Source organism: Nesoenas mayeri, assembly GCF_963082525.1.
Source record: "Nesoenas mayeri genome assembly, chromosome: 7".
NCBI lineage: Eukaryota > Metazoa > Chordata > Aves > Columbiformes > Columbidae > Nesoenas > Nesoenas mayeri.
The window spans coordinates 39,502,473-39,527,162 of NC_137551.1; the positions used below are offsets into that span (position 1 = coordinate 39,502,473).

General features: G+C 44.7%; 1 protein-coding gene across 5 annotated transcripts; it reads left to right on the forward strand.

Moving 5' to 3' along the window:
- The first annotated feature begins 1,698 nt into the window (after nt 1-1,698).
- On the forward strand, nt 1,699-24,479 carry PPP2R2D (protein phosphatase 2 regulatory subunit Bdelta). Of its 5 annotated transcripts, none has more exons than XM_080347840.1 (10): nt 1,699-1,831; nt 2,155-2,244; nt 12,305-12,402; nt 13,898-14,063; nt 15,680-15,792; nt 18,213-18,390; nt 19,216-19,380; nt 20,808-20,977; nt 21,067-21,158; nt 22,620-24,479. In XM_080347840.1, exons 1-10 carry the CDS (start codon nt 1,825-1,827, stop codon nt 22,897-22,899), a joined length of 1,359 nt encoding a protein of 452 aa, XP_080203966.1. In that variant the 5' UTR covers nt 1,699-1,824; the 3' UTR covers nt 22,900-24,479. The 5 variants fall into 5 exon arrangements, with proteins under 5 accessions (XP_080203966.1, XP_080203967.1, XP_080203968.1 ...); XM_080347841.1 differs by lacking the exon at nt 15,680-15,792 and having other exon boundaries at nt 18,213-18,242; nt 18,340-18,390; XM_080347842.1 differs by lacking the exon at nt 15,680-15,792 and having other exon boundaries at nt 18,340-18,390.
- The last annotated feature ends 211 nt before the right edge of the window (nt 24,480-24,690 follow it).

Genomic DNA, 24,690 nt, shown 5'->3' on the forward strand with positions numbered 1-24,690 from the left:
CACAGTGTGCAGAAATCCCATTGTTTAATTGAAATGTTTCTGTTGCTAATACAAAACAATGAAAAACCCTTCAAAGACAAAAACTTCCTTTAAAAACAAAATTAAAACCATTTGGATTTCCACTAGTGAAATGCTCTAAATTTTTTCAACACAGAAATTTCAGGAGTCCAAAAAATTATGACACACCTATAAGATAAATTTAACATAAGGAGATAGGTGGCTAATCACTATGGTGCAAATATGCAAGTCAATTAAAAAAAAAATAAAATAAAATGGCAAACTTTCACCAGACAAGTACAAGTTTTGCTAAGCACTGAACTTGCTCCTGAAGACCAAGAGACTAGATAGCAAATAAAACACAACTAACAGCCGCTTGTCTCAAAAGATGACTTTCCTGTACCTACAAAGGAGACACATCCAAAAGGCTAAGCTGAAAATGATTTCATCTAAATTCTTAAATACATAACACACTGCATAAGGAATAAACAACACAAATCACGTAACGAATACTTAGACAGAGATACCAAACTAAGAAGTTCAGAACATTTTGAAGTCAAACGCATTTCTGTATCTAAGGTACGAGGCAGAAGCTGCAAGCCCAGAGCAGAAACCACCTGGGACCACAGGACCTCGCGGAGCCCAGGCTGCACCGGAGCCCTTGGGCAGGATCCTGAGGCATCTGCAGGGGAGCAGCTGATCAAGAGATGGAGGCTCTGCAGAGCACGTTAGTGAGTGTGAGTTATTGCTAACGAGACTCTTACTCTACAAGAGGATACACTTCTTTTGTCATATGCCGTTGAGATCACAACCAAGTCCCTGTTCAACAGCTTTGCCTGCATTTCCTACAACAACCATGACTTAGGAAACATACCCAATATTTAAGACACAACAACACAGACCTGTTACCTCTCCAAGCACTTAGCGCCTCCCTAGAAACAATGAGTTTATGTTGTACCACGTTCTGAGGGACTTGTAGGTCAAAAATACACTAAGACAGGAGTTTTGGGAAAAACACAAAATTAATTTTGATTTCTTTTGGGGTTTAGGGGCAAAAATTGCATCTTCACAGCCTTCAGTATCTATGGAAAAACAAACAAACCATCAGCATAAGCGGCCAAAACTAACCGGAGCACCAGCAGTATTCACAGCTCATGAGCCAGCAGCGCACCGTGGCGGCCCCGCAGCGCCAGGCAGACGCGCTGCCGGGCCGGGCCGGGCCGGGCCGAACCGCCGCAGCGCCGGGTGCGCACGGGCACCCGCGCCCACTGACACCGGCTGCGTGTCCGCGGCTTCACCCGCCGGGGCGCGGCCCCGCGGGCTGCCCTACAAGCGGGGCTGGCCGGCCCGGCTCCCCGGAGCCCCCGCAGCCACAGCGTGTTCGTCTTTGCGGGAAACATCACAGTCAAACACCCGGCTGGGGAAAGGAAAACTTCCCATTTACGGAGGGCGCGCCGCTATCAACAGGTTATCCCAGCAGCCCCGGCCCGCCGCGCCCCTTCGCGTGAAGGTGCGGGTGTAACGGTGAGTTTGGAGCCCCCGCCGCCCGGGAGGCTCCTCCGCCGCCCCTCCGAGCCCTCCCGGCAGGGCAGGGCCGCCCCAGGCCGAGCAGCCGCCGCTCCCGCCGCCCGGCCCGGCTCTTCTTCCCCCGCCCGCCCCGTCAGGAGCGCCGGGCCCATGACGTCACCGGATCAGGCCGACCGGCAATGGGCGCCATTTTGAAACCCCGAAACCTCCCGCGGCGGCAGCTCCGAGCGGCGGCGGCTGCGACCCGTTCCCGGCCGGCGCGTCCCCTCGCGGGCCCCCGCCCCAGCGGCACCGGGCGATATGGCAGGTGAGGCCGCGCTGCGGCCCCGGCCCCGGCTCCGCTCCGGCCGGCGGGCGGAAGGCGCTGCGGGAGCCGGGCCGGCAGGCCGGGCCTCACCGCGCGGGGCCGGGCGGCAGGAGGGCCTGAGGGAGCGGGTCTGCCCCGCGGGGCGCCGGGCCGGGCCGGGCCGGGCTGGGCCGCGGCGGGGGCCGGGGCGGTGGGCCTGGGCCGGGCCGGGCGGAGCGGGGCGCGCTGGGGAAGGGCCGGGCCGGGGGCGGTGGGGCCGGGAGGCGGCGGGGGCTCGGCGGGCCGGCCCTCCCGCCCCTCAGCGCCCTCTCGTCCCTCCGCAGGGGTGTCAGGAGGTGGAGGCGGCGGCAGCAACGACTTCCAGTGGTGCTTCTCGCAGGTGAAGGGGGCGATCGACGAGGACGTGGCGGAAGGTAAGGGGAGGGGAGGGCCGGGCCGCGCAGCCTCGCCCGGGCGGCAGCTGGAGCCGCCGGGTGCCGGTCCCTGTCCCGGTCCGCGGGCACCCCCGGCCCGTTCTCCGCCCACCACACCGGGGTGCTGGCGGAGCCGGGCCCGGCGGTGCTGCAGCGGCTCCCGGGCGGGCGCGCGTGTGCGTGGCCATGACTAAGCTGGGCTCCCAGCGCCCTGCGCTGCTCGCTGGGGAGAGCACAATAGACAAGGCACGATGCCTGCCTTCTATTCTTTAATTCCCATCGCTGGGGAGAAGAGGTACTGACAGTGATAAAACATAGGGGAAAAAAACACACCACACAAATGGAGTCTGTCAGGCTTGTCAAGTTTCACTCTGACGCAAAGAGAGCAACAGAGTGAGTGTGCAGGTCTGTCATTTGTGCTTAATTTAAAAAGTAGAGTTTAAAGGCTTCCTGCAGCTGTGGAGAGATCTTATTCCTGCTTGTTAACATTTGGAAGCTATAAATAGGGATGTTTAAGTAAGGAAAGTGGGCACACCTTTCATTTCTCTGAAACTTTCTAAGCACAGCGTGTTTCGGAATGAGTAGAAATCTTTTAATTAGAAAAAGGGTTTCTCTGTGGTGTGTAGAAACAATGTGAAGTTTTGATGAACTTTGAGAAAGTGATTTTCTTTCTCCTGAATTTTCTGTGTTCAAACTGTTCAGGCTGGCATTACTGTTTAGCAAAGAGGTTGTGAAATGTGATTCTGTGCTGTTTACTTGATCATTACTGCATTAACTGAAATAGCTGTATTTACTGTATTAAGTGAAATAACTTGCAGTGTCAGTGTGTGGTCGTCTTGGCTTTTGGATTTTGTTCTACTAGATGCAGTAAATATTTTCTCTTACTGTCTGCCACAGGGGAATTATGCTGACACTGTTTTCATTTTCATGCCACTTGTTTGGCATTCCATTTGAAATAATAGCTATGGGAAGAACAGACTTGAAAACTGCTGGAGCAACTAGTACTCAGACTCAGTTGTTGTTTTCTTCCTTTTTTCCGCATAAACATATTTTATAACTTGTAGTATTGTTCTACAGTTCCTAGAATTCTTACGAAAATGTGTTTAAGTAGCTTTTATGGCCAAACAGTCCTTTTTTTCTAAGGATCTACCATCTATGAGACTGAAAGTCAGTTTTCCATGTTGCAAAAAATATACTTGTGTGAGCACCTTACTCTTCAGTCAGTTACTGAGCAACAGGAGTTTGTGTAGAGCTGGAGAGCTTCTTGGTTTTGAAACACCAATACGCCTCAAACTCAGTGAATTATTGAAATGCAGAGCAGGACTGTTCGCAGAGGAACTTCCAGTTCTGAAGCGACACACTGACTGGGGCTGAGCCCTGTCTGAGGGGGGAGCACTCTAGGCGGGGCAAAGGGAAATATTGGCAAAGATGCTCAACGCTTTTAGCCTGGATTTTCCTAGATGTGCCTTATTAATGCAACTTCTTCTGGAGTCAGGGCTGCAGATTGTGCGTGATGCTACTACATAAGAGGAATTTAATTTTCTTCATAGGGCAATTAATATAAGTAATCATTCAGCACCTGGTTTTCCTACTGGAATATGAGAGCTGATCACAGTTTTTGTGACTTACTGTCTTTATTTTGGTTTGTAGACTTTCCCCTTCTGTTAGTTTTTTGCCTTGAAATTGGAACTAAATAGAGAAAACATACGATTTATTTGCTAATAATTGCCTGAATTTGATGCAGCAGTATGCAATAAGAGTGCAATTACATTGCTAGACTTTTTTAGCCCCTGCTATGTAACTATTTACTCATTACCTTTTTTAAAAACTTCTTGAATCGAATTGCACATCTAAACCTATTTGGGTGACAGTTGCCTTGAAATAGCCTGCAAATATTCCATAAAACCACTGTGAATTTCAGGTACATTTTTGTTTCTGGTTTGTGAAAAATAAGCTCTATAGAGGAAATCTGAAAATGACAACATAAACTAGCTGTCAAACATATTAAATGTGGACTTTTTTGCTAAATGTTCTTACAAACAGTTCATTCGATAGTGGAAATTTCAAAGCTGATAGGCAACTTAACCCAAAAGTCAGTTCTTTTTGCAGTGCAATTCTGAAATACATTTTATATTCAACAGCTTCTCATGTGTATTGCTTTAATGAAACTATTAACGTGGCTGTGACAAATTGCTGTAGTTAGATGCACAACTGCTGCCTCCATTCCCAGGACTTTTTCTGACTGGGTAATTAATACAGAAAATCACTTTGTCTTTCCCGTGTATCCCCTTTCTCCAGTGAGTAACGTTTGCAATCTGTACAACACTCTCTTTAAGTGAGCAGAAGAGCAATGTTTGTATGACCCATCTGCCTATTTCAGAAAGATCAGGAATGTATACCAATTAGAGAAATACGTAGTTTTCTAAAGCAGAAAAGTTTAATTGGATCCAGGAGGAGGGTTGGAGGATAAAGCAGGTATTGAATGAAAGAGTTGATATCGGGGGTGGCAACTAGCTTAATTTTTTTTGTTTAAAAGTCATTTAAAATTGGGTTGTAATTTTGTTGTTAGTGTGAAACCATGTGATTAGTACATTATACTGATTGCCTGTGAAACTTGTTATTCTTGGATTACCTTTTTTGGTGGAAAGCAGCTTTCTAAATACAGGCACTTTTTAAATATAATGCTGCCTGAGACTTAATCAGTTTTGTGATTTCAGTGTTTAATTTGTTTTACTTGTTCAAAAAGTTTGGGGTTATTTTTGCAAGCAAAAGATGAACCAGTTTATTCCTTAATGTACAGATATGCACAAATTCCCTTGGGCTGGATGTTCTGTATGGTTACTGCCCTAAATGAAATGGGTGATGCTGTTCTAGTGGAACTTTGTCAGCTCAACTCTTAACCTGGTTTAAATGCTGTACTTGAAACCTTTCTTGGAGCAGCTGAGTGTAAAGCAGAGTCTTGCCCATAAGTGCTGCCCATGGGGCCCTTTCCTGATGGACAGGAGCTCCTTGGAAGCTCCAGCTCCTTCACTTGATGAACCTTCAGAAGAGCTTTCACGTGAGCAGAGCTTCTCTTCTTGAAAAAAGTTTGTTGTTGGCTTCCAGAAGACTTGTCTTTTTGTATTGGATTTTCTACTTGTGAAGAAATTTTGTATCTCTGTGTAAAGATCAGAGAGAAGAACTGGTTTTCAAATTCTCCAGCTAGTAATTGGCATTGACAGCACTGATAAACTAAAAGATACGCTGTTATCATCAACTCCGCATATTATTTACCTCTCTTAAAGGTGGTTACAGTGCAAAGTCAGTCCCCCTCTGAAGTCTGTCAAAGTGCACAACTGGAGTAGAAAACCATGATCTAATAAAAACATATTGGACTATAATCCTGTAATTGTTCTCAAATTCGGATACAAGTGATTTAAAAACACTCTTAGTGTTACATTGTGTTTACAAATCAGGGGTTTAAAAGTGTTCTTATGTGTTCAGGAATTTAACTGGCCTATTCTCTTTTTAAAGCAAATTCTGGCATGGTTTCAGCTGCTTAAAAAAAAAAGTCCGAAAGGGGTTAAAATTGCATAGAAGAAGTGATAGGATTGGTTGCTATCGCTAAGACCTTTTTTTCTCTTTAAGAACTGTAAAATATGGCACTAATGACTCCATTCTGCAGTCGTGTGTATTGTTTCCTCTTGTGGTAGATAGCTGGTTATCTGAAGGGGCTGCGGGGTGGATTTCTGCCACGACAAGCGGTGTTTGGCCACAAGCAGCACTTGGCTGCTCTGCTCCACTCCTGACCCATCCCGCACGGGCCCTGCTCCCTGTCCCACTGTGCTCTGGCACCTCCACCACCGCCCTGCTCCCCAAGGGCTTGATCTTACCTGTGCTGTGTGTGGTGTATGGTATTCTGCATAATACATCTGGCGATGTAATAGCAACTTTGGGAAATGTTTGGGGGTGTTTAAGTGTGGGCAGAAATAATTTGCAAACAGTTTTGACCTGAGTACATGTTATGTAGTGGTTTCCTGCTGGAGAAAGTTATCTTGGTGTTTCAGGTTGAACACCTTAATCCTAAGTCTTCATACAACCCACGGACCAAGAATTTCTTTACCTTTTATTCCACAACACTTCATTCTGTAAAAATGTTGCTCTCCTTGAGCAGTATTTAATAAGAAGTGTTCTTTGAATTCCAGTTCTGTCAGACAACAAAATGTGTGTTATGCCACTGGCAATATTGTGCCACTGTATATTGATGTATAAGTAACTCTGGAGACTATTAAGAAAAGGTGTTGTGTTTGAGAAATACTGTGTTAGTGAATGTTTTGAAGTTTCTCTCGTGCTCTTCAGAGTATGACCCCTCACAGTGAGAGGGCCCAGATTTACCTGGCCTTTAAAAAAATTTGCTCCTCAGGCTTCATAAAAGTGGTCACGTCAAGTGATGTCTCCCCAGTCTTCTGTGGACAAGAGAATGTGTCCTGCCAGATCATACTTACAGTGAATTTAAATTGGTGATCTTTACTATAGTATCAAATTTTCTTTTTTTTTTCTGGCACATGCACATGATGGGTTAATGGAATTCCGTGTGCAGACAGGGGAGTATGAATATAAGCACGAAAATGTTTAGTGTTCTGAGAATTTTGAAAAATAATATGTTTGTTTTTGGAAAGGAGACTGGGAAAGTTAGGACCTAGGTGAAGACCTCAAAGGCAGTGAGAAGTGGTTCATGAATGTCTTATTTCACTGCTGGAATTCACCCATAGCTTTTGTATCTAGCATCTTTTTCCAGGTACAGATATATAAAACCAAGTTAGAACTATCTTGTAAAAAGAAATACAGAGGTGTAGGTTTATGGGCATTAAGGGGGAAAAATTCTCAGTACCAGTAAAAGATGGCAAGTGGAATATTAACAGATAAGAAAATCCTTTAAAAAAATAAGCAACCACTGTGCTACAATAGAAGACAAATTAGTAGATGTAGCTGGATGCTATTTTGATTAAAATGTGAAGCTGCAGGAACGTGTAACACATGCACAAGTGGTAAGCAGTGAGTGCACTGGGTAAGCAGTGAGTGTGGGTTGAGAGCTGGGACTGCGTGCTGAGCCGTTCCCAGCGCTGTGGTACGGGAGCTGGTCCCGGTCTCTCCATCTCCCGCTGATGTGTGAGCAGCACCAGCTGCTGCCACTGGGCCATTTCTTGGGTGTTTCAACAGCCAGGGGAAGAACTTTAATAAAAAATAAATAAATAAAGGGGGTTTTGTCATTTAAGTGTGAAAGCTGTACCTAAATGAAAAAAAATATTTACCCATCATGTTAAGACAATCAATTAAAAAAAGGCATGACAATTAACTGCTTAGGAAAAATTAAGAGAATATCGCAAATTAATTAAATATGCTTCCAGTAGGAGGAAGGTTATTAGAATTACTGTTGCAGAGGATAAAATAAATAATACTGAGGCAGTAGATTTGCATGCCGAATACTTTTGTGTCCTGAATATTATAAATAGCATCCATAAGTTCTTATTGCTTGTAAGAAGAGGCATGGTGAGCTTTGGCAAGCATGAAGGTGATGTTATTTCTGTCTTACTGAACTGCAGCTTTGATACTCTTGCTGCTGCGTTACCCTGTCTTTGTGCTAACACAGCCAGACAACTACCTGTGCTTTAAACTCGGGGAAGACAGGATTTTTTAAATATTATTTGAAGGAATTACAGCATCAAATGATGAGCTGTGCCCTGCTGGTTATTGTGGACTGTTAAACTATACTGGCTACTTAAAGGCAATTCAAGCCATTTTGCAAGTTTTTTCAGGCATAAAAATTGGTTAGACCTGGTGGATAGTTAAAGCATGCAGGGTGCTGAGCGGCGTGAGCTGGAAGAAATTTGGTCTAAGCAAAGCTATACCACCTTTGCTTTATTCTCCTGGCTCCTAATAATCTCACTTCTGTGTTAACTTCAAACAAACCATCAAAGTGGAAGTCTAAAAATTGACAATACACATAGAAGTTCAGCTCACCTTTCAGTACAATTGAGAGAGAGAAATTAATTAAGCGTTTTAGGAAATACTTCAGGATGGCTTAGACATGCCCATCTTAGTCCATCCTAACTGCCCAGTAAAAGCAAATGTGTCACCCTTGACAGCAAGGGCTGCCCCTCCCTGCCCCACAGCCCTTCAGCGCCAGCAGGCAGCGCGGGGCTGGCTGGCCAGGCTTCTCTGGCAGTTATTGCAAATCAACCAACGCGTTCTAAGGCCCTGTGTGTCAGTGACTTGTGAAGCTCAAACACGGTCTTGGTTTTTCAAACACTTTTTCTGTCATTTACTGTTTAGCCTCTGATTTTCTTCATTCTCTTAGATAATCTGCTCCCACTAACATGTCTCCGTATCTTTATTTTCTATCACTAATCTTACTTGCACCTCTTACATTTATTTGACTCCACTAGAGCCGTGGTTGCTCTGCACTGCTGGTACTTGCTGTTCTCCGGGCCCTGCCTGCCCGTGCTTTCAGCACTGGAACCTGGGAAGGGTGTGTTGTCACTGCCTGTTCTGTTCGTTCTCATGTCATGTCTTACAGTTCAGCACAACATCAGAGGGAGATCACAACTTCTGATTTCCAGGTTGATTTAGGAGTGTGTAACCTGCACTTAGCCCCGTTCTCTGGTCTCTGCTTGGTTCCCTTCACCTGTAGCAGAACACACAGTGTCTCCTGTGACTTTCTGCAGCTGTAGAATAAAACGCTTGCTAGAATAACAGTGTGTGGTGGAGGGCAAGGTGTGTCACCTTTCATCTTGATCACAGGCACAGAAGTGTTGTTGCTGTGTTTAGTTCCCGGCGGTCGGTGCCAGCGCGCTGGCTGGGCTCCCGAGCGGGACCTGCTTCTGCTCCTTGGAGCACTCGGCAGCAGAGCATGGCCGGAGGTGCTGGGGGGTCAAAAGAGTTTCCAAAGCGAGGGATGGGATTCAGGTTTGCAAACACGCATTCTTTTGTCAGTCTGTGTACTGAATGTGGAGTGTTATGTTGTCCGTTACATATTTAGAAATTCTAAGTTGGAATCCCCTAGAAGCTGGAGCAGCCCGTTTTAGATCATGTTCAAAACGAGTGGCTGTTTGACTCCCTTGTTCATTCAGTGTCTCAGGAGTGGGCTTTTGACAAAAGTCTTTACATAGCTTAGAAGAATGAGGGAGAAGTTGATGCTGCTAGTGTCAAGTTAGTTCTAAGCATGAGCTACAGCTGCAAATTGATTGATCTGCTGGTGATCAGTGTTTCTTTGTTCTTTAGTTTCCCTCTTTCCCGTGGTGCCTCTGGACACTCCTGGGTTGGTTTGTCCTGGTGTGATTGTGTGATACTGGGCTGTGGGAGTTTGTGTTTTATTCTCCCACTGTTGTCAGTCTTGGATTGGAGTTCCATTGAGTCGACATGGCCAGCCAGCTCACTAGCTTGCTCATCTTAGTACAAAATGCCTTACTTGTGTCACGATATTTGGTATTTGAAACTATTAAAACCTCTTAGCCAGGCATTTGTCATGGCTTGTAATTTGTACTTTCACACAGTTTAGGTATGTTTTGGGCACAAAGTAAAGATCTAATTGTGAAAATAATTAGCATGAATCAGTATCAAAGCCCAGCAGCAGTATTAGCCAGATACGGAGATTTCTTTTTTTAAAATTGAATCTCAATTCTCATACATCTTGTTTTCCCCACGATTATCAGGCAGGAAGAATCAGTTGGCTTTAAGACACGTTCACGATTACCATATCCATATGTTCTACAGCTTGCCAGGAAAGGGCCTTGGTCAAGTGTTTCTTTCTTAAGAAAGCAAAAGGTTCCACATGAACAAAAAGCTTACATGGACCAGCTCATTCACTCTGTATGTAGGAGTTCTTTGCTGAGAACCTAAGTGGGGCATGAGACTTCACATCAGAAAATGTGGCAAACTTTGGAAAGTGAAGTAGTGTGTCAGTGTTACAGGTAGACAGATTGTTTTCTTATTTGTGATAGAAAGTGTATTTAAGAAATGGTTAAAATTAACTACAAGATAACCTGTACGTTCTTTTTACTTACTTGGAGTAAAAAGTGTGAACAAGATCTGTGATTCACAAGGAAATTAGTGAACTAGAAACTGGTCTCTTTACAGCCATCTAAACCTTTTGTCCATCAGCTCTTGAGCACCATTTATTTGTAGTGTGGAAGGACAGGTATTCATATTGATAATCTGGTTTTAGTGTATCAGAACCTTTCAAAGAGAAGAACAGAGATCCATTCACATGCGAGTTGACAGATCTTTGGTCACTGTTTAAACTTGAGTATTTTGCTTATTTCACTGCTGAGGTTGGGTGAAATGTTGGAGAGTTTTAACAAAGTGGATCTTTGTGGTAGGTGGAAATAAGTAGCTTTTCTAGTTATGTTTTGAGCACACGTTGCACCACTCTCTATGGTCTAAGTCTTATTTGTGTATATGTGTGTGTGTATAAAAATATATATCAAATATTTTTAAGGTTGTGTGTGTATATCTGTGTGTGTATATATATATATATATATATATATCTTTTAAAATTCTGTCAATGTGTTCCTAGAAGCTCATAATTCTAAGACAATTTCTGAAGTAAGAGATCATTAGTACCAGTGAAACCTTTATCCCATATGCAGTTTTCTGTATGTGTGTCCTTATTGCTGTAAATTCACATGGGCGATTTGGAGAGGGGAAGGATTGTTGGGGGTTGTGTTTTCAGCACTTTGTCCATAGTCTGTTCCGGAGGTGAATGTCCCTGTGCCAGGAGCTGCCCACCGAGTGTGGAACGGGAGTCAGGAGAACAGGAGAAGTGATTTTTGTTCTGCCAGTGTGTGCAGTGAAAAGCTGGAGGAGTTTTCTTCCGAGTTCCCCGGGAGGGGCTGATAACACGGGTCAGGTTTGCGAGCAGCTCGGTGACTGGGGACGCGGGGAGGTGGTGGCAGGTGAGGGGCACTGGGTGGGGGCACTGGGGAGAAGCCAGCAGCAGGGGCATTTGAACGGTAGGTGAGTGAGGAAAGGTGGGTGTTTGGGGTCTGGAGTGGCTGCAGCGAGGGGCTGGCCTTTGCACTTATGTTCTGGCTCTGCTGCAGATTTGGGATTAGCCACCGTCCTGTTCTGTACTGAAACGGAATCTTTTCATAACCTGTTAAAGAAAGGTGAATATAAAAATAGACATGGCCAGAGGCAGGTCGGTAGTGTGATATTTGAAGACTGGGCCAAGTCCGTATAAAAGCTTTTAATGTTTTTCTTTTAATAAATCAAAGAAAGGAAATAATGATATTTATACACTAGGAAAAAACTACTTAAAGGGCATCTGTTAATAAAAGATGAAATATGAATTATATATTGGGAAAACTGATGAGACTCGCTAATCACCTTCCTCATAAGAGTGGTGGATTATTGAAGGGAATTTAAAAGATAGCATGTCAGAATCAATACAGGAAAGTAGTTTTCATCTAGTCTCCAATTGAAAAACTAATTGATATTGTATACTTCAAATTGTACAGTTCTTATGCCTGCATAATAGAACGAAATACTTGCATGGCCAGCAAGCACCAGTATGGATAAACGTCTGCTTACAATTTCATGCCAAGTGGTTTGTTGATTTGGTTACCATATGCTGAAAACCTGTGACAGACGTTTATAGCCCCTTATCTCTCTGCCCCTTGGTTAGGGATTGTTTGCTGGCGGTCATTCTTTATTGCCAGCTGCAAGGCTGCGTTGTGGCCCGTGGCTGTGGCAGGTTCGTTCCCAAGGGCACTCCGGTGGCTCTGCCCCGGGCAGCGCTGCGCCGGAGCTCGGCTTCGCCTTACAGAGCTGTGTGTCTCCTCTTCTGGCATTGGAGATACTCAAGAGCTTAAAAAATGAGAATTGAGGAAGTGGTTTAGATGGTAAATAAAGTTTTGTTACTCTTTAAAACATGACTTAATTTCTGGATACTAATGATGTAAATCAAGAAGTTGTGCTGTTAAATTAATACAAATTGTAATTTTGTTTTGTGTTCAAGTCTTGAAACATCTTGATTTGCTTTACACGTGACAGTGCTGTTTTATTTCTGTTCTGTTTACAGCTGATATTATTTCAACAGTTGAATTTAATTACTCTGGTGATCTTCTTGCAACAGGAGACAAAGGTGGCAGAGTGGTTATATTTCAAAGGGAACAAGAGGTCAGTAACTTGAAAAACAAAAGTGCTGTTACTACACTGTTCTTGAGTTGCACAGTCTCACTTCACCTTTTCATCCCATGAGGTTTAAATGGTCAGATAGTTTTCTCAGAAAACCCTAAGTTTACCAAGTTTCTAAATATCTGCCTTGTGCTGAACTTGTTGAGTTTGTTTGGCGGTTCCCCTCCCACATTCAAAAAATGAAAAGTCACAAACGTACAATGAATTGTTTATATATGTAGCTGCTGTGCTCAGTATCACTTTGCAGACTTTCTCCTAAGCTTTGCGCTTGGTCAGGTTGATCGAAGACAAATTGTAATGTTTTTGAAGATAATGTCAGAAAATATTATAAAAAAGGATACATGTTAAACTTCAAGGACAACAGGATAAGACTGTTCAAAAATTGAAGGATTAAGCTTCTGATGTGTTTTGGATCTTGTGAATCAAAATCAGCGGGAACAGCTACTTCTCTAGAAACGCTTCAGCATGTTCAGTTCACAAGGCCCTTTGCAATGGTATTCAGCTGCGTGATGTGATGTATTCAGATACGTCACTGAGCTTTTTATATCCAGAGAAGTAGCAGGTATTGGAAAAGTGCACTGTATGCTGAGAAATAACTGTCATGCCTTGTCATATCAGGGAGAAATGTGGAAGTGTGTTCTTTCCAAAGCCAGGGTTCACACGGCAGTTCTCCTGCTTCCCTACCACCCAGGAGTGTTTGTCCTTCCCTTGGAAGAGCCTTGTCCTGGCTCACAAATAACTACATTGATCATGGAATTTAAATTCAGCTTGTTTGTGCATGAACTATGCACATGAACTATGCACAAACAAGGTGCATAGTGCCGTGGTTTTGTCCAGCAGAATCCCAGTTCTTTCATGCTGTGGTTCAGATGATGCTCACTTAACAAGCAGTCATCCAACATTTTGCATTTCATCCTCACTGTAATACCATTTATAAAACATTTTACCAAAGGTTTTACTGTGAGGATTTTGAGAAGTAGTGAAATGAAAATCCTATTACTGCAAAAGCATCTGAAATGTTATCTTGCTGCACCGAGCCAGCCCGGAGCTCATCTATCATTTAGTCTGCTGCATAGACTGAGCCGAGGTCAGGAGTGTCTGCCTGCCCAGGATCGCTGGCTTCTCCGGGCTCGTTTAGGGCTATTCTGGGTTGGTGCTCAGCTGTCAATGCTCAGTTGGTCTGTAAGTCAGACCCAGCTGTCACGTCATTTCCGCAGTGCTAAAGAAAATATAGCTGTTCACACAGCAATATTAACGAGCTTCTTGGAGTTCATGCAAACTGGGGAAAGAGTTGGGCATAAGGGGTGTTTATCTTGTTGTGCAAAACTGTGGAATTTCTGGAGTGGAAGAAAAAAATCAAAAATACATACATAATACTTTTACTGTGTAATTGACGAATTTTAGTCATTAGTTTGTATGTGCAATTCCTAATGAACCGAGTAATATCAGCTTCAATAAATATTCTGTTTCCTTGCAGAATAAGAGCCGTCCTCATTCTAGGGGAGAATATAATGTTTACAGTACCTTTCAGAGTCATGAACCTGAGTTTGACTACTTGAAAAGTCTAGAAATTGAGGAAAAAATTAATAAAATTAGGTGGTTACCACAACAGAACGCTGCTCACTTCCTGCTCTCTACAAATGGTAAGGACGCTTTCTTTTTGCACAAAGAACTTTTGATGTCATTTAATCTCACCTCTGATCCACTGTGGGTTTTTTTCTGGAGTGTTTGGGGGTTGTTTTAATGTCTTATAATTATGTGCAAAATATGTTTTGATTGTAATACTCTGTAAATACCTGATTTATGAATGTAAAAGCAATGAAGCAGCAACAGAATAGGCACAGAGAGCTCTGTTCTGTGGATATCCTGACTGTGCTTCCCATACCCCTTACTCTGCTGTCTAGTTTGTGGATAAATGGGTTCCCAGTGTGCTGAACTGGACCAGAAGTTTGAATTTCACTTGATCATCCTAATTTTCAAATAGGGTTTTTTTTGTGAATCTGGATGAATTTTTAATAAAAGCATTTGAAATTGGAACACTGTGGTTACAATGCTCTTTTTGCTTTTCCAACACCGAAACATCATGTGTGCTTTGAAAAGCAACTTTTTAAGAGAAAAGAGTCACTCTAGGAGGAGTATATTTGTACTATTTTTACTGTGTACCTTAGAATACAGAAAAGAAGTGTAAAAATTACAACTTGGGAGTTTTCATGTGCTTTTTAAAAGTTTCTTCCACTCTTTTGGCAGTGGTTATTGGGCGTTGGGTCTATTTAGCTTTGCTGCATCATGGAACAAGCTGTAAATGTAGATGCAGAGCTGTGCATGGCAAAACCTGCACTTATTATCAGATGGATGTGCTTGTTCTTAGCAGTTGGGATCGTTTTCTGCCTTGTACTTCAATGACCTGATGTAAGGGCTGATCCCTCCCCTCCCTGCTATACGGAATTGTAAAAGCAGGAATGACTTCTGCCTACTGGACTTTGAAATTCAAATAATCTTACTTTGATCTGAGTCTCACTGAACTTAAAGCAGTGTTTAAAGCGTGTGATCTGAAAAGCTGTAAAGAACACAGCGGTTGGGAGGTTTGTTCCCGTTAGCTCAGGATCTCCCTCGGGTCACGCTTTCCTGCCCTGCAGACCAGCTGGGGATGGCCCTTGAACCAGGGCCCACGCTGGCCCTGCCGCCCCGGCTGCCTCCTGGCACACACCTGGGGCAGCCTCGGCTTTCCTCGTGCAGGCAGTGCAAGGGATCCTGCCTTCCTTGGGTTTTCCCCTAGCATTTGCCTGTTAAAAATAATTGAGATGGCCAGACAGGGCTGGTTGGTGAGTTCTGGTAAGTGGTGTGTGAATTTTCCCTTGTGACGGGTCATTCTGGGGGGTGGTAGCGCCTTGTTCAGGCAGAAACTTGTGTGCTATTGAAACTGAACCTGACACTGGAGTTAAGATGGAATCAGTCTTCTCCGTTTCCTGATATTTTCATGCATTTCCCATGCACGCCCTCCAGTTCTATGTGTCTGGTATATTATTTGTTTGGTTTTCCCCTATCAGTTCTGCTAAACAAGAAGCTGGAAGGCAGACCCCTCTGGTGTGCGTAGGGCGGGCTGTGCTCAGTGTGACGCTCCTGTGCTCAGGGCTCCTGCAGGGTCCTTGCTGTGGAAAGCCAGGCAGATAGACAATATCCACTCTGCTGACTCCATTATTTGGTGATTTTATTTTGAATTCAGTGCATTCTCAAGCATGTGAATTTTTGTTGGTTTTAGATAAAACTATTAAATTATGGAAAATAAGTGAAAGGGATAAAAGAGCCGAAGGTTATAACTTAAAAGATGAAGATGGAAGACTTAGGGATCCTTTCAGAATCACAGCACTACGGGTATGTTTCTGCTCTGTCTTCAAATATCGTTGTGCATGTTCTTCTCTACCCTTGTACTACCAACGCTGTCAACTGATGTGTGCAGATTAAGAACGATGTTTTGGTCAGGGTCACTGAAAACTTTTACAGAACATGGAGGCACTTTATTATACATATGTGACTGTTAAATAAGGTTCCTCTGGAAATGCTGAGGCGAGCTTTCATTATTAGAATGTTATATTATTAGCTTCCCAATAGTTTGTTTTTATTGGAACATCCTTGCACAGGGGTGTCAAACTCCTTTTCACCAGGGGCTCCATCAGCCTCACAGTTGCCTTCAGAGGGCCCAGTGTAATTTTAGGACTGTTTAAATGTAGGAGTAGTAACATTTATACAGTCCTGAAGTTACATATGACCCTTTCAAGGCAACCACAAGGCTGATGTGGCCCCTGGTAAAACTGATTTGAAATTTAAACTGCTTTTTAAAATAAAGTATTTTGTTACAGACAGCATTGCTCCACCTCAGCATATTAAAAAACGGTACTTCTGAGTGTCTGTGGGGCTGCATTGCTCTCTGCTCCGTTCTTAGACAGCGTGGGCTCACCCGCCTGTGTTCTTAAAATAGTCAGTCTCAGAGCACCCTGCAGAAGGGTGCAGGGACACGCTGGCTGGGGGGGTCTCAGAGCACCCTGCAGAAGGGTGCAGGAACACGCTGATTTGAGCAGCCCATAACACAGTGACTGCTCTGGGGCTGTGTGGGTCTGTGCCGCTCGCTGCAGGAGCAGCAGGAACCTTTGTGTCTCCCTGAGTGCTGCCCTGTGGCACTGCCAGCTACAGTGTTGTGGTGGCTTAAAGCGCATGCCCCTCTGAATTTAGGAGGAATTCAGATTTGATGTGTTGATATTTTTTTTTCTTTCCTCTCAATAATGCTCATGTTGAACTTGCTCGGTGTTTTTATCTAAGAACAAGACTCACCATTTCAAGCAGGGTGCTGGGTGTTCCGTGGTTAGGTAGAAGGTGTTTTTGTTAAAGGCAAGTTCTGAGCATTTGGAAAATGTATACTTGAATAGTCTTGACGTTTTTGCGCTTGCATAGTGATGGAGTGGCAGCGTTAGTGCTCCAAACTTGGCACCGTTTTAAGCATGAGCCCAAGAAATGTGATTCTGTGGGGTTGGGGTTTTTCTTGGGTTTTTCTATGTTGTTGTTATTACCATAAATAGAAATTGAACTGAGGTTCTCACTGCTTTCAAAGCCATCTGGGAACATGGGGAGTCCAGAATATGACCTAAGGGTTTTACCTGCCACTGGCTGTACCTGCAGAGGAGCACGTTAGCACCTTTTTCAAACACCAAAATACATTTGCGAGTCATCAGGCTGAATGGGGGGGAAGCAATAAAAAGCAAGAGCCTCTCTTAAAACGTGGTGTTGTAAATGTGCTGGTGTTCTGGGCAAGGCAGGCTGGGCTGGGCTGGGCTGCGGACCTTGAGAGGTTGGAGGGAGCCAAGGCTGAGCCACCGCTGGCAGAGGGGACAACACCTGGCCTAGAGTTACCTCCATGTGTTAAAATGATCATATGTATGTTGGGCTTTGTTCACATATTTTGTTACAGAAGAATACTCCCCAGTTGTTTATAAAGAAGTAGACAGAGAGGAGAAGCAGCGCTTCAGAGCTGCATTCTGTGCATAGAGACAATGGCATTTAGAAATGCCATTCCTTATAATTCAGATGATGCATGTTTGATTTCACAACCAGGCCAGGAACACTTGTGGTGAGATAGGAAAATTACCTAATAAAACATAATGGATTAACTTGAATCATTACAGTTTGCTATAAGCAGTGTGAGATAGAAGCATTGCAAAAGCAATTCCAGAGCTCTGGGGTGAGCTGGTTACCGTGGGCGCTGCGTAGCTCTTTTCTGGGTGGCAATGTGAGTCGGTGGCCTGGTGGCCTGCAGGGCGTCCCTGGGCCACCTCAGCCTGCCACGTGCTGGTCACCAACATGAACTGGGGGGCTCGGGCCACTGCACCCAACAGCCACATCACCCTCTCCCGAGCGGGCTGTGGCACCCAACCCTTCCTCCAGTTCCCTCAGCAAGTCGGGCTCTTGCTCTGCAAACCACTCTTACCCCTCTGAGGTGTGGGGGGCTTGTTCCAAATGACCATAATCTTCAGCTGTCATTCCACACGCGCCCCTTTTCCTGGGGGAGGAGGGACAAAGCTGCTGGGTGTGGCAGGTGCCTGGCGCAGAAGCGGTTATCCGAGGTTCCGTGTTGGTAGCATGCAAACTTAGCATTCGTAGCTGATTTGATTACTTTTCTTGCTCAGTAGATTTCAAAAATTAGTCACTAAATCAAAGCAGAAATCTGTGATGTGCAACTATGAATATCTCCTGAATTAGAAGCCAGTTTTATGCCAAAATTGACTGTTCTTTTCATGTTTCAGGTGCCAATATTGAAACCCATGGACCTAATGGTAGAAGCAAGTCCCAGAAGGATATTTGCAAATGCACATACTTATCACATAAACTCAATTTCAGTAAATAGTGATCACGAAACATATCTTTCTGCAGATGACCTAAGAATTAACCTATGGCATTTAGAAATCACAGATAGGAGTTTTAGTATCCTTTTTTGTTCTCTGTGAACACTGGGGCACATCGGCGTTGTGGAGGTTTCAGAGAATCACTTCCATTTTACTATTTAGAGGAGGGATTTGAATCTAGGTATTAAAATACAGCATTTTGGAATCTGGAGGTTTAGTGTGGTGGAAGCAGGCCTGAGGATGCTCTCATTTGTCCTGCAGTGCAGGCGTTCCCTCAGTGGAAAACTCCCACTGGAAACAGCATAGTTTGATTGCTAAAAGGAAATCGAGGAGTTTTGGGAGTGTCCTTTATTTGTGGAGTTCAGTTGACTTAAATAGGGGTTGATGTTACTGTAGGTACTTCTTTCCAGAAAGTCTCTTAACTAAGTGACACTTCTCTTAAAGAAAACAAATTTAAAATTTTTTCTATGTCAAAGATATCATTGACTGCAGAAATAATGTTCAAATCTTTTTGTGGCCGCATGTATCCAAAACTAATAGTATGTCCTATATTGGCAAATCTGCAGTGCAATAAAAGTTGCAGAGAAACTGAATATTAAATAGGGTCATTACGAAGTTTTCTAAAGCTGTAGATAAATAACTGAAGTGTATTCAGTGTTCAACAGGAAGTGTTAAGAAGGAGGCTTGAGGGGAGTCTGAAATTATCTCCTGTGTCTGTTAAAGAGATTGGTACAATCTAGAATTTTTGGTTTAATCTGCTCATATCACTTTGTACAGATTGTACATGGCAGAAATTAAGATCTTGCCCTGCTTTTCTACGTGGTATTTGTAATGTTTTCTAATAGTTGTCCTCTCGAAGCGATTTGAACGTGCCATGTTCGTGCCTTTACAAAACCCTTCCCAGATATTGTAGATATCAAGCCTGCGAACATGGAGGAGCTGACAGAAGTGATCACGGCGGCCGAGTTCCACCCGCACCACTGCAACGTGTTCGTGTACAGCAGCAGCAAGGGCACCATCCGGCTGTGCGACATGCGCTCCTCGGCGCTCTGCGACCGCCACTCCAAATGTGAGTCGGGCTGCGCTGCCGGGTTCCTCTGTGTGTTCATACCCATAGAGCCTATAGGTGTAAATAAACGTACCGAGCTCTGCTTGTCGGGAAAGAGCACACAGGTAAGGGGTGGTAGTTTTGTAGAATGGAACATTTTAATTGTCTTGTTCTAGGCCATCAACAAGCAGAAGTGTAGCATGAGCCAATTGATGATCTGACTCTGCTCCTGTTTACCCATTTATGCATCATAAACTGACGGGAACAAGTGCTTTTGGCACCAGTGGGACCTGTCTGCTGTCCACACTCAGTCTTGGTGCTTCTCAAAGGTATCTGCTTATCAAATGCCAGTTCAGGGCCATTTATTCACCTTTGTGCATTAGAAGCTGGGCTGATGCTGCCAGAATCCATTTATTTTGTGAGCATTTGCAGCTCTTAGGATAGGATTAATTCTTCATATGCACTGCGTTAGAGGTGAGCTTCCAGGGGCGAGAGGTGAATGCTCTTTAGTTTGCTGAGCTGCATCCATCCCGTCGTGAGGAAGCGGTGGTGCTGAGCTCCCCAGGATCGCTGCCACAGCTGCCCTGCCTCGCTGCTTTCTGTTGACTGGCGGAACAGGGCCGATGTGTCAGTGCGGCGGGTCCTGCGGGGTCACCTGCTGCACCGGTATCCGCAGCCGAGCGCTCTGGAGCGCAGAGAGGGCTTTCTTGGTGCTGGAAGGAAATACTCACGCAATAGGAAATGTAGAATGTGAGGCCACTTCGGCTGTGGGACGTGGAATTGCATTAAATCACTTAGAAGCACTTTATTCAGTGACAAGCGGTTAAAAAATAAGGTCCTGCTAAAAGGGGTCTGTTCAAAAATGAAGCAAATAGTTCTAGGTAGATTCTATCATGAAACATTGACTTCAAAGATTGACTCTTTGGTTTAAATAATGTGTTTCTTTATCTGCTCTATCAAACCACACACAGTGTGTTTCAAATGTAGATACTAATATTCCAGTAGGTTGTGTTGTACAACTCGTGTTCGGGTGTAAAGAAAAGGGTGCCGTGCAGTAGTGTCAGTGCGTGGGTCGTGCGTCAAGAGGCGGTGTTTGGGATGCTGCTGGTTGCATCGGCTCTTGTCCAACACGGTGTGTAGATCAGTTGGAGTGTTTGCTGGACCCATGTGCTGGTTTTTGTGTTTTCTCTGATTCATCCCAAAGAGCTGTGAACTGTAGTTTGCTGGTGCTGTGCTCCAGTTGAAGACGTTGGAGGTGGGCATCTAGCAATCTGGTGACTAAGAGCATAACCTTGTTTATGAAGAGATTAGTTTTTAAAAGTACTTAACAGCAACTTTCTTTAAAAATAAACCAGTATATTGGTTTAAAATTTTCCAAGTACCAAAAAATGTTCAGAGCTGTAAAACTTGGTGTTGGTTTCATTTGTAATTTTGTCTTCTGTCTGCAGTTTTCGAAGAACCTGAAGATCCTAGCAGCAGATCATTTTTTTCAGAAATAATATCATCGATATCTGATGTAAAATTCAGTCACAGCGGTCGATACATGATGACGAGAGACTACCTTTCTGTGAAGGTCTGGGACCTCAATATGGAGAACAGGCCTGTAGAGACATATCAAGTATGGCGGTCAAGTTTTCTTAAGTATCCCTTTTTGTCCCTTTTCTGCTTTTTCTTTATATCTAATATCAATTTAAATGTTCCAAAAAGGTTCACGAATATCTTCGAAGCAAACTTTGTTCTCTCTATGAAAATGACTGCATCTTTGACAAGTTTGAATGCTGCTGGAACGGTTCCGATAGGTACGTTGGGGGGTTCATTTTGGCTCCCTTGGTTTGCTTGTTTTCCCTCAGCTTTAGGGATTTGGGTTCCAGTCTCAAAAGCCATAAGCAGTACTGAACTACTTAAGAAAGTGAAAAGATCCCTACAGCACTATTGCAGCGGGAGTTGAGATTGCAGGTATCGCTGCGTGCTGCTGCTGTACCATTGTTCAAGTGAACAATACCAGAGAAAATCGGATACTCTGAATGCCGGGTTGCAAGTTGGCTTGGAGGTGTTGAGGGGAGAACTTAGGCTGTATCTGCCACATTACAAAAGAAAAAACGTTAGCAGTGTTTCCAATACCTAACATAGAGCGCATTTAAAAAGTGGTGTATGTCTTTCACCATGCAAATTGCAAAGAAACTGCCCCTTATCTCTGTTCTTCCCAAGCAACTCTGGTCAGTCTTTTTTGAAGAGGGAAAAGCAGTCAAAGCAAGGGCATCTCATTTGAACATCTTCATAGGAGGAGAAGTTGTCGTGGCAGTTGTGCTGCTCAGCGCCCTTTGACAAGGGAGAAGTGTTTCACGGGGAGCATTTCCAGGCGTGGCTGATGGTGTGTGGTGGGGCAAGAGCATCTCCTCCTCCCTGGGTCATTCGCTTCCTAATGCCGTGAGGACAGTGTCTTAGCAAATACGATGATAAAGTGAGGTGGCTGTGATTTTAACCACCTGTGGGACTTCTGCCACCTGGGAAACGGCTTTTCTGCTTCCAGGCAGTGAAGTGTTCAATACAGAGAATCATGGACAACTTGCCCTCAACCTCAAATATATTTTTTGTGAGCTACAAACAAGCTGTCTGTTGGAAATTAAATATGTGAAAGCATTTTCAGGTGCAGGTTTTCTGCCTTGTTCAAAAGCGAATTTGATACTGTACAGACGCTGACTCGTTCCTGCAGGGCTGCAGCAGACATTCGCCCAAGGGGTTTCTTTTGGTGATTCAGGATACTTTTTGTAATTGATGCATTGCTGTGCTCCTGGCCAACGTGTGCACAGCACCAAGGAGGGCGCGGTCATTGGTTTACAGTGGCTTTGTTTGCAGCTGGCCTGTCCTTGCTTGTGGGATAAAGGGATGGAGGAGCAGTGGGAGAACAAAGGGATGGAGGAGCAGTGGGAGAACAAAGGGATGGAGGAGCAGTGGGAGAACAAAGGGATGGAGGAGCAGTGGGAGAACAAAGGGATGGAGGAGCAGTGGGAGAACAAAGGGATGGAGGAGCAGTGGGAGAACAAAGGGATGGAGGAGCAATGGGAGAGCAAAGGCACGCTGCTCACAGTGAGATGAGCCAAACCTGAGGCTGCTCCTGAGTGCTGGGGGAGTGGGGAAGAGCTGGGGCAGCAATTCCAAACTGATCTGAGCCGGGGCACACATGGGCCAGAGAGGGATGGTGGGTGATGATGCCGTTTGTGGAAACCTAGTAAGATTTGCCTCTTTCTGCTTTCCCACAGTGCTATCATGACTGGATCTTACAACAATTTCTTTAGAATGTTCGACCGAAACACGCGGCGGGATATCACTCTGGAGGCGTCCAGGGAGAGCAGCAAACCTCGTGCCATCCTAAAGCCGCGCAAGGTGTGTACGGGGGGCAAGAGGAAGAAGGATGAAATAAGCGTTGACAGTCTGGACTTCAACAAGAAGATTCTCCATACAGCATGGCATCCCATGGAGAACATCATTGCCGTAGCTGCCACCAATAACTTGTATATATTCCAGGACAAAATTAACTAAAGATGCCTGACTTGAGGACCGAGTCATCGTCTTGCATAGTTGAGCTGAGTTGTTTGTCTGTAAAAGAGAAGGCCTGTTGTCCCAGCAGTCGGATCGTTGGCGCCCTCGCTCCCTTGGCTGCCCCGGGCCTGGCGCTGGCTCTGCCGGGGGGCAGCGTGTGCGCCGCGCTCGGACACCCCGAGCAGAGCCCATGGACAGCGCTCAGCGAGGCCAGTCTCCAGACACCTGTATTTATTGAAGTCTGAGCCTTCCTTTCCAGTTTATAGACCAAAAAATTAACACCCGAGAAGAAAAATTGTCATAAAAATGTAATTTCTATCTCTCGCGCTCTTTCTCTGCTGTAATATTTGGGCCTTTCAAACATATATTGTGCTTAATGCCTGTAAACATTCCTCCTCTGGCCTGTATCTAGGCTTAGGTGTTTTTACCTTTGAGCACTTAGGTAGGTCTTGAGTTGGGTTCGTAGACAGGTTTCCATGGATATTTACTCACCAACTGTATCTATAACCACACCTTCTGGTGTAAACCACTTAATAAAATAACAAGCTATAAAAAGTGTTTTTAAATCTGAAGGTATGTATTCAGTCTTTTTATTTTTTTATTGCATGTACTGAGGTAGTGCAAAACAATTCTGACGGGCAGAGTTGACAGTGTTTGCCCCAAAACACTGAGGATTTTTTTTTGACGGACTAATACAAACTTTTTTGTGTAGTATTTCAAATTCTAAATTTAGAGTTTCCATTCAGTTGTCCTTTAGTTTGAGTTGCACTGGTTTTGTTGTAAAATGCTGTGTGTCCCAGGTCGATGGAACAGGTTAGTGCAGAGCCATCCGCAGCCTTAACAGCGAGTGACCGCCTTGCGCCGAGGGAAAAACAGTTTGTTGAGCAATCCGGTTTATCTGATGCCTCTCAATGTTAGATAGAGACATACCTTATGTGCATTACGTTTTTTAACCTTTTTAGTATTCGTCATGAAGATATAGTTTATTTTAAATATCTGACATAATATATTGTATTTCACGTTGCGGTTCCAGCCAGCAGTGTCGGTTCCGCCGAGCAGCAGCGCAGCCGAGCTCGTTTTGTCGCCTCCGGCTCTAAGAGCGGGACGTGGGGTCGCTGCCTTTGGGACTCCGCTGTGGTTTAAGCCTTGGGTACCTTGTTTTCGTTTTCTTTTCCCCAAAAGAGGCCTAAAATCCACGGGCTGCTGAACTTGCGAGGCTGTTGCAGCGCTTGGGCGTTCCGGAGTAGCTGGGCCTTCCCTCTGAAATGTGCCTGCGAACAGGGAGTTCTCGTGGAAACGAGATCCCCAGGCTCCCCGGAGCACGCGGGGCCGTGCGGCTCGCGCTCCGCTGTCCAGAAGCGAAGGTGTGTTGTGCGAGCCGGGGCTGGGGACACGGGCGTCACAACCCATTCTGTACGTCGCTTGTGACGCTGTTGGCAAGTCTCCAACTGTGGAACTCCCGGGTCACTAAAGCGTTAATTTGACCTCGTTCCTAAACTACATACTAGAGCTAATACGGTGGGATTGTACATACTTGTTCAATTATTTTGACCAAAAAGTTTAATAAATTTTAAATGTTTACCTGGACTTGCTCTGTGTGTTTTGACCATTTTTTCGGTTTGTGGGATAACTGGCCTAAGGAGCCAGCCCGGAGATGTTTGTGTCGGTTCTCAAGGGTTAGTTGTGAGCGCTCGTGCCTCTGACGCACAGCCCGTCATCTGTTCGTACCCGCTGAATATTCTAGTGCTCTCTAGTTTTGAGCTATTTTTTCAGTAAATGTAAGCGGAATAT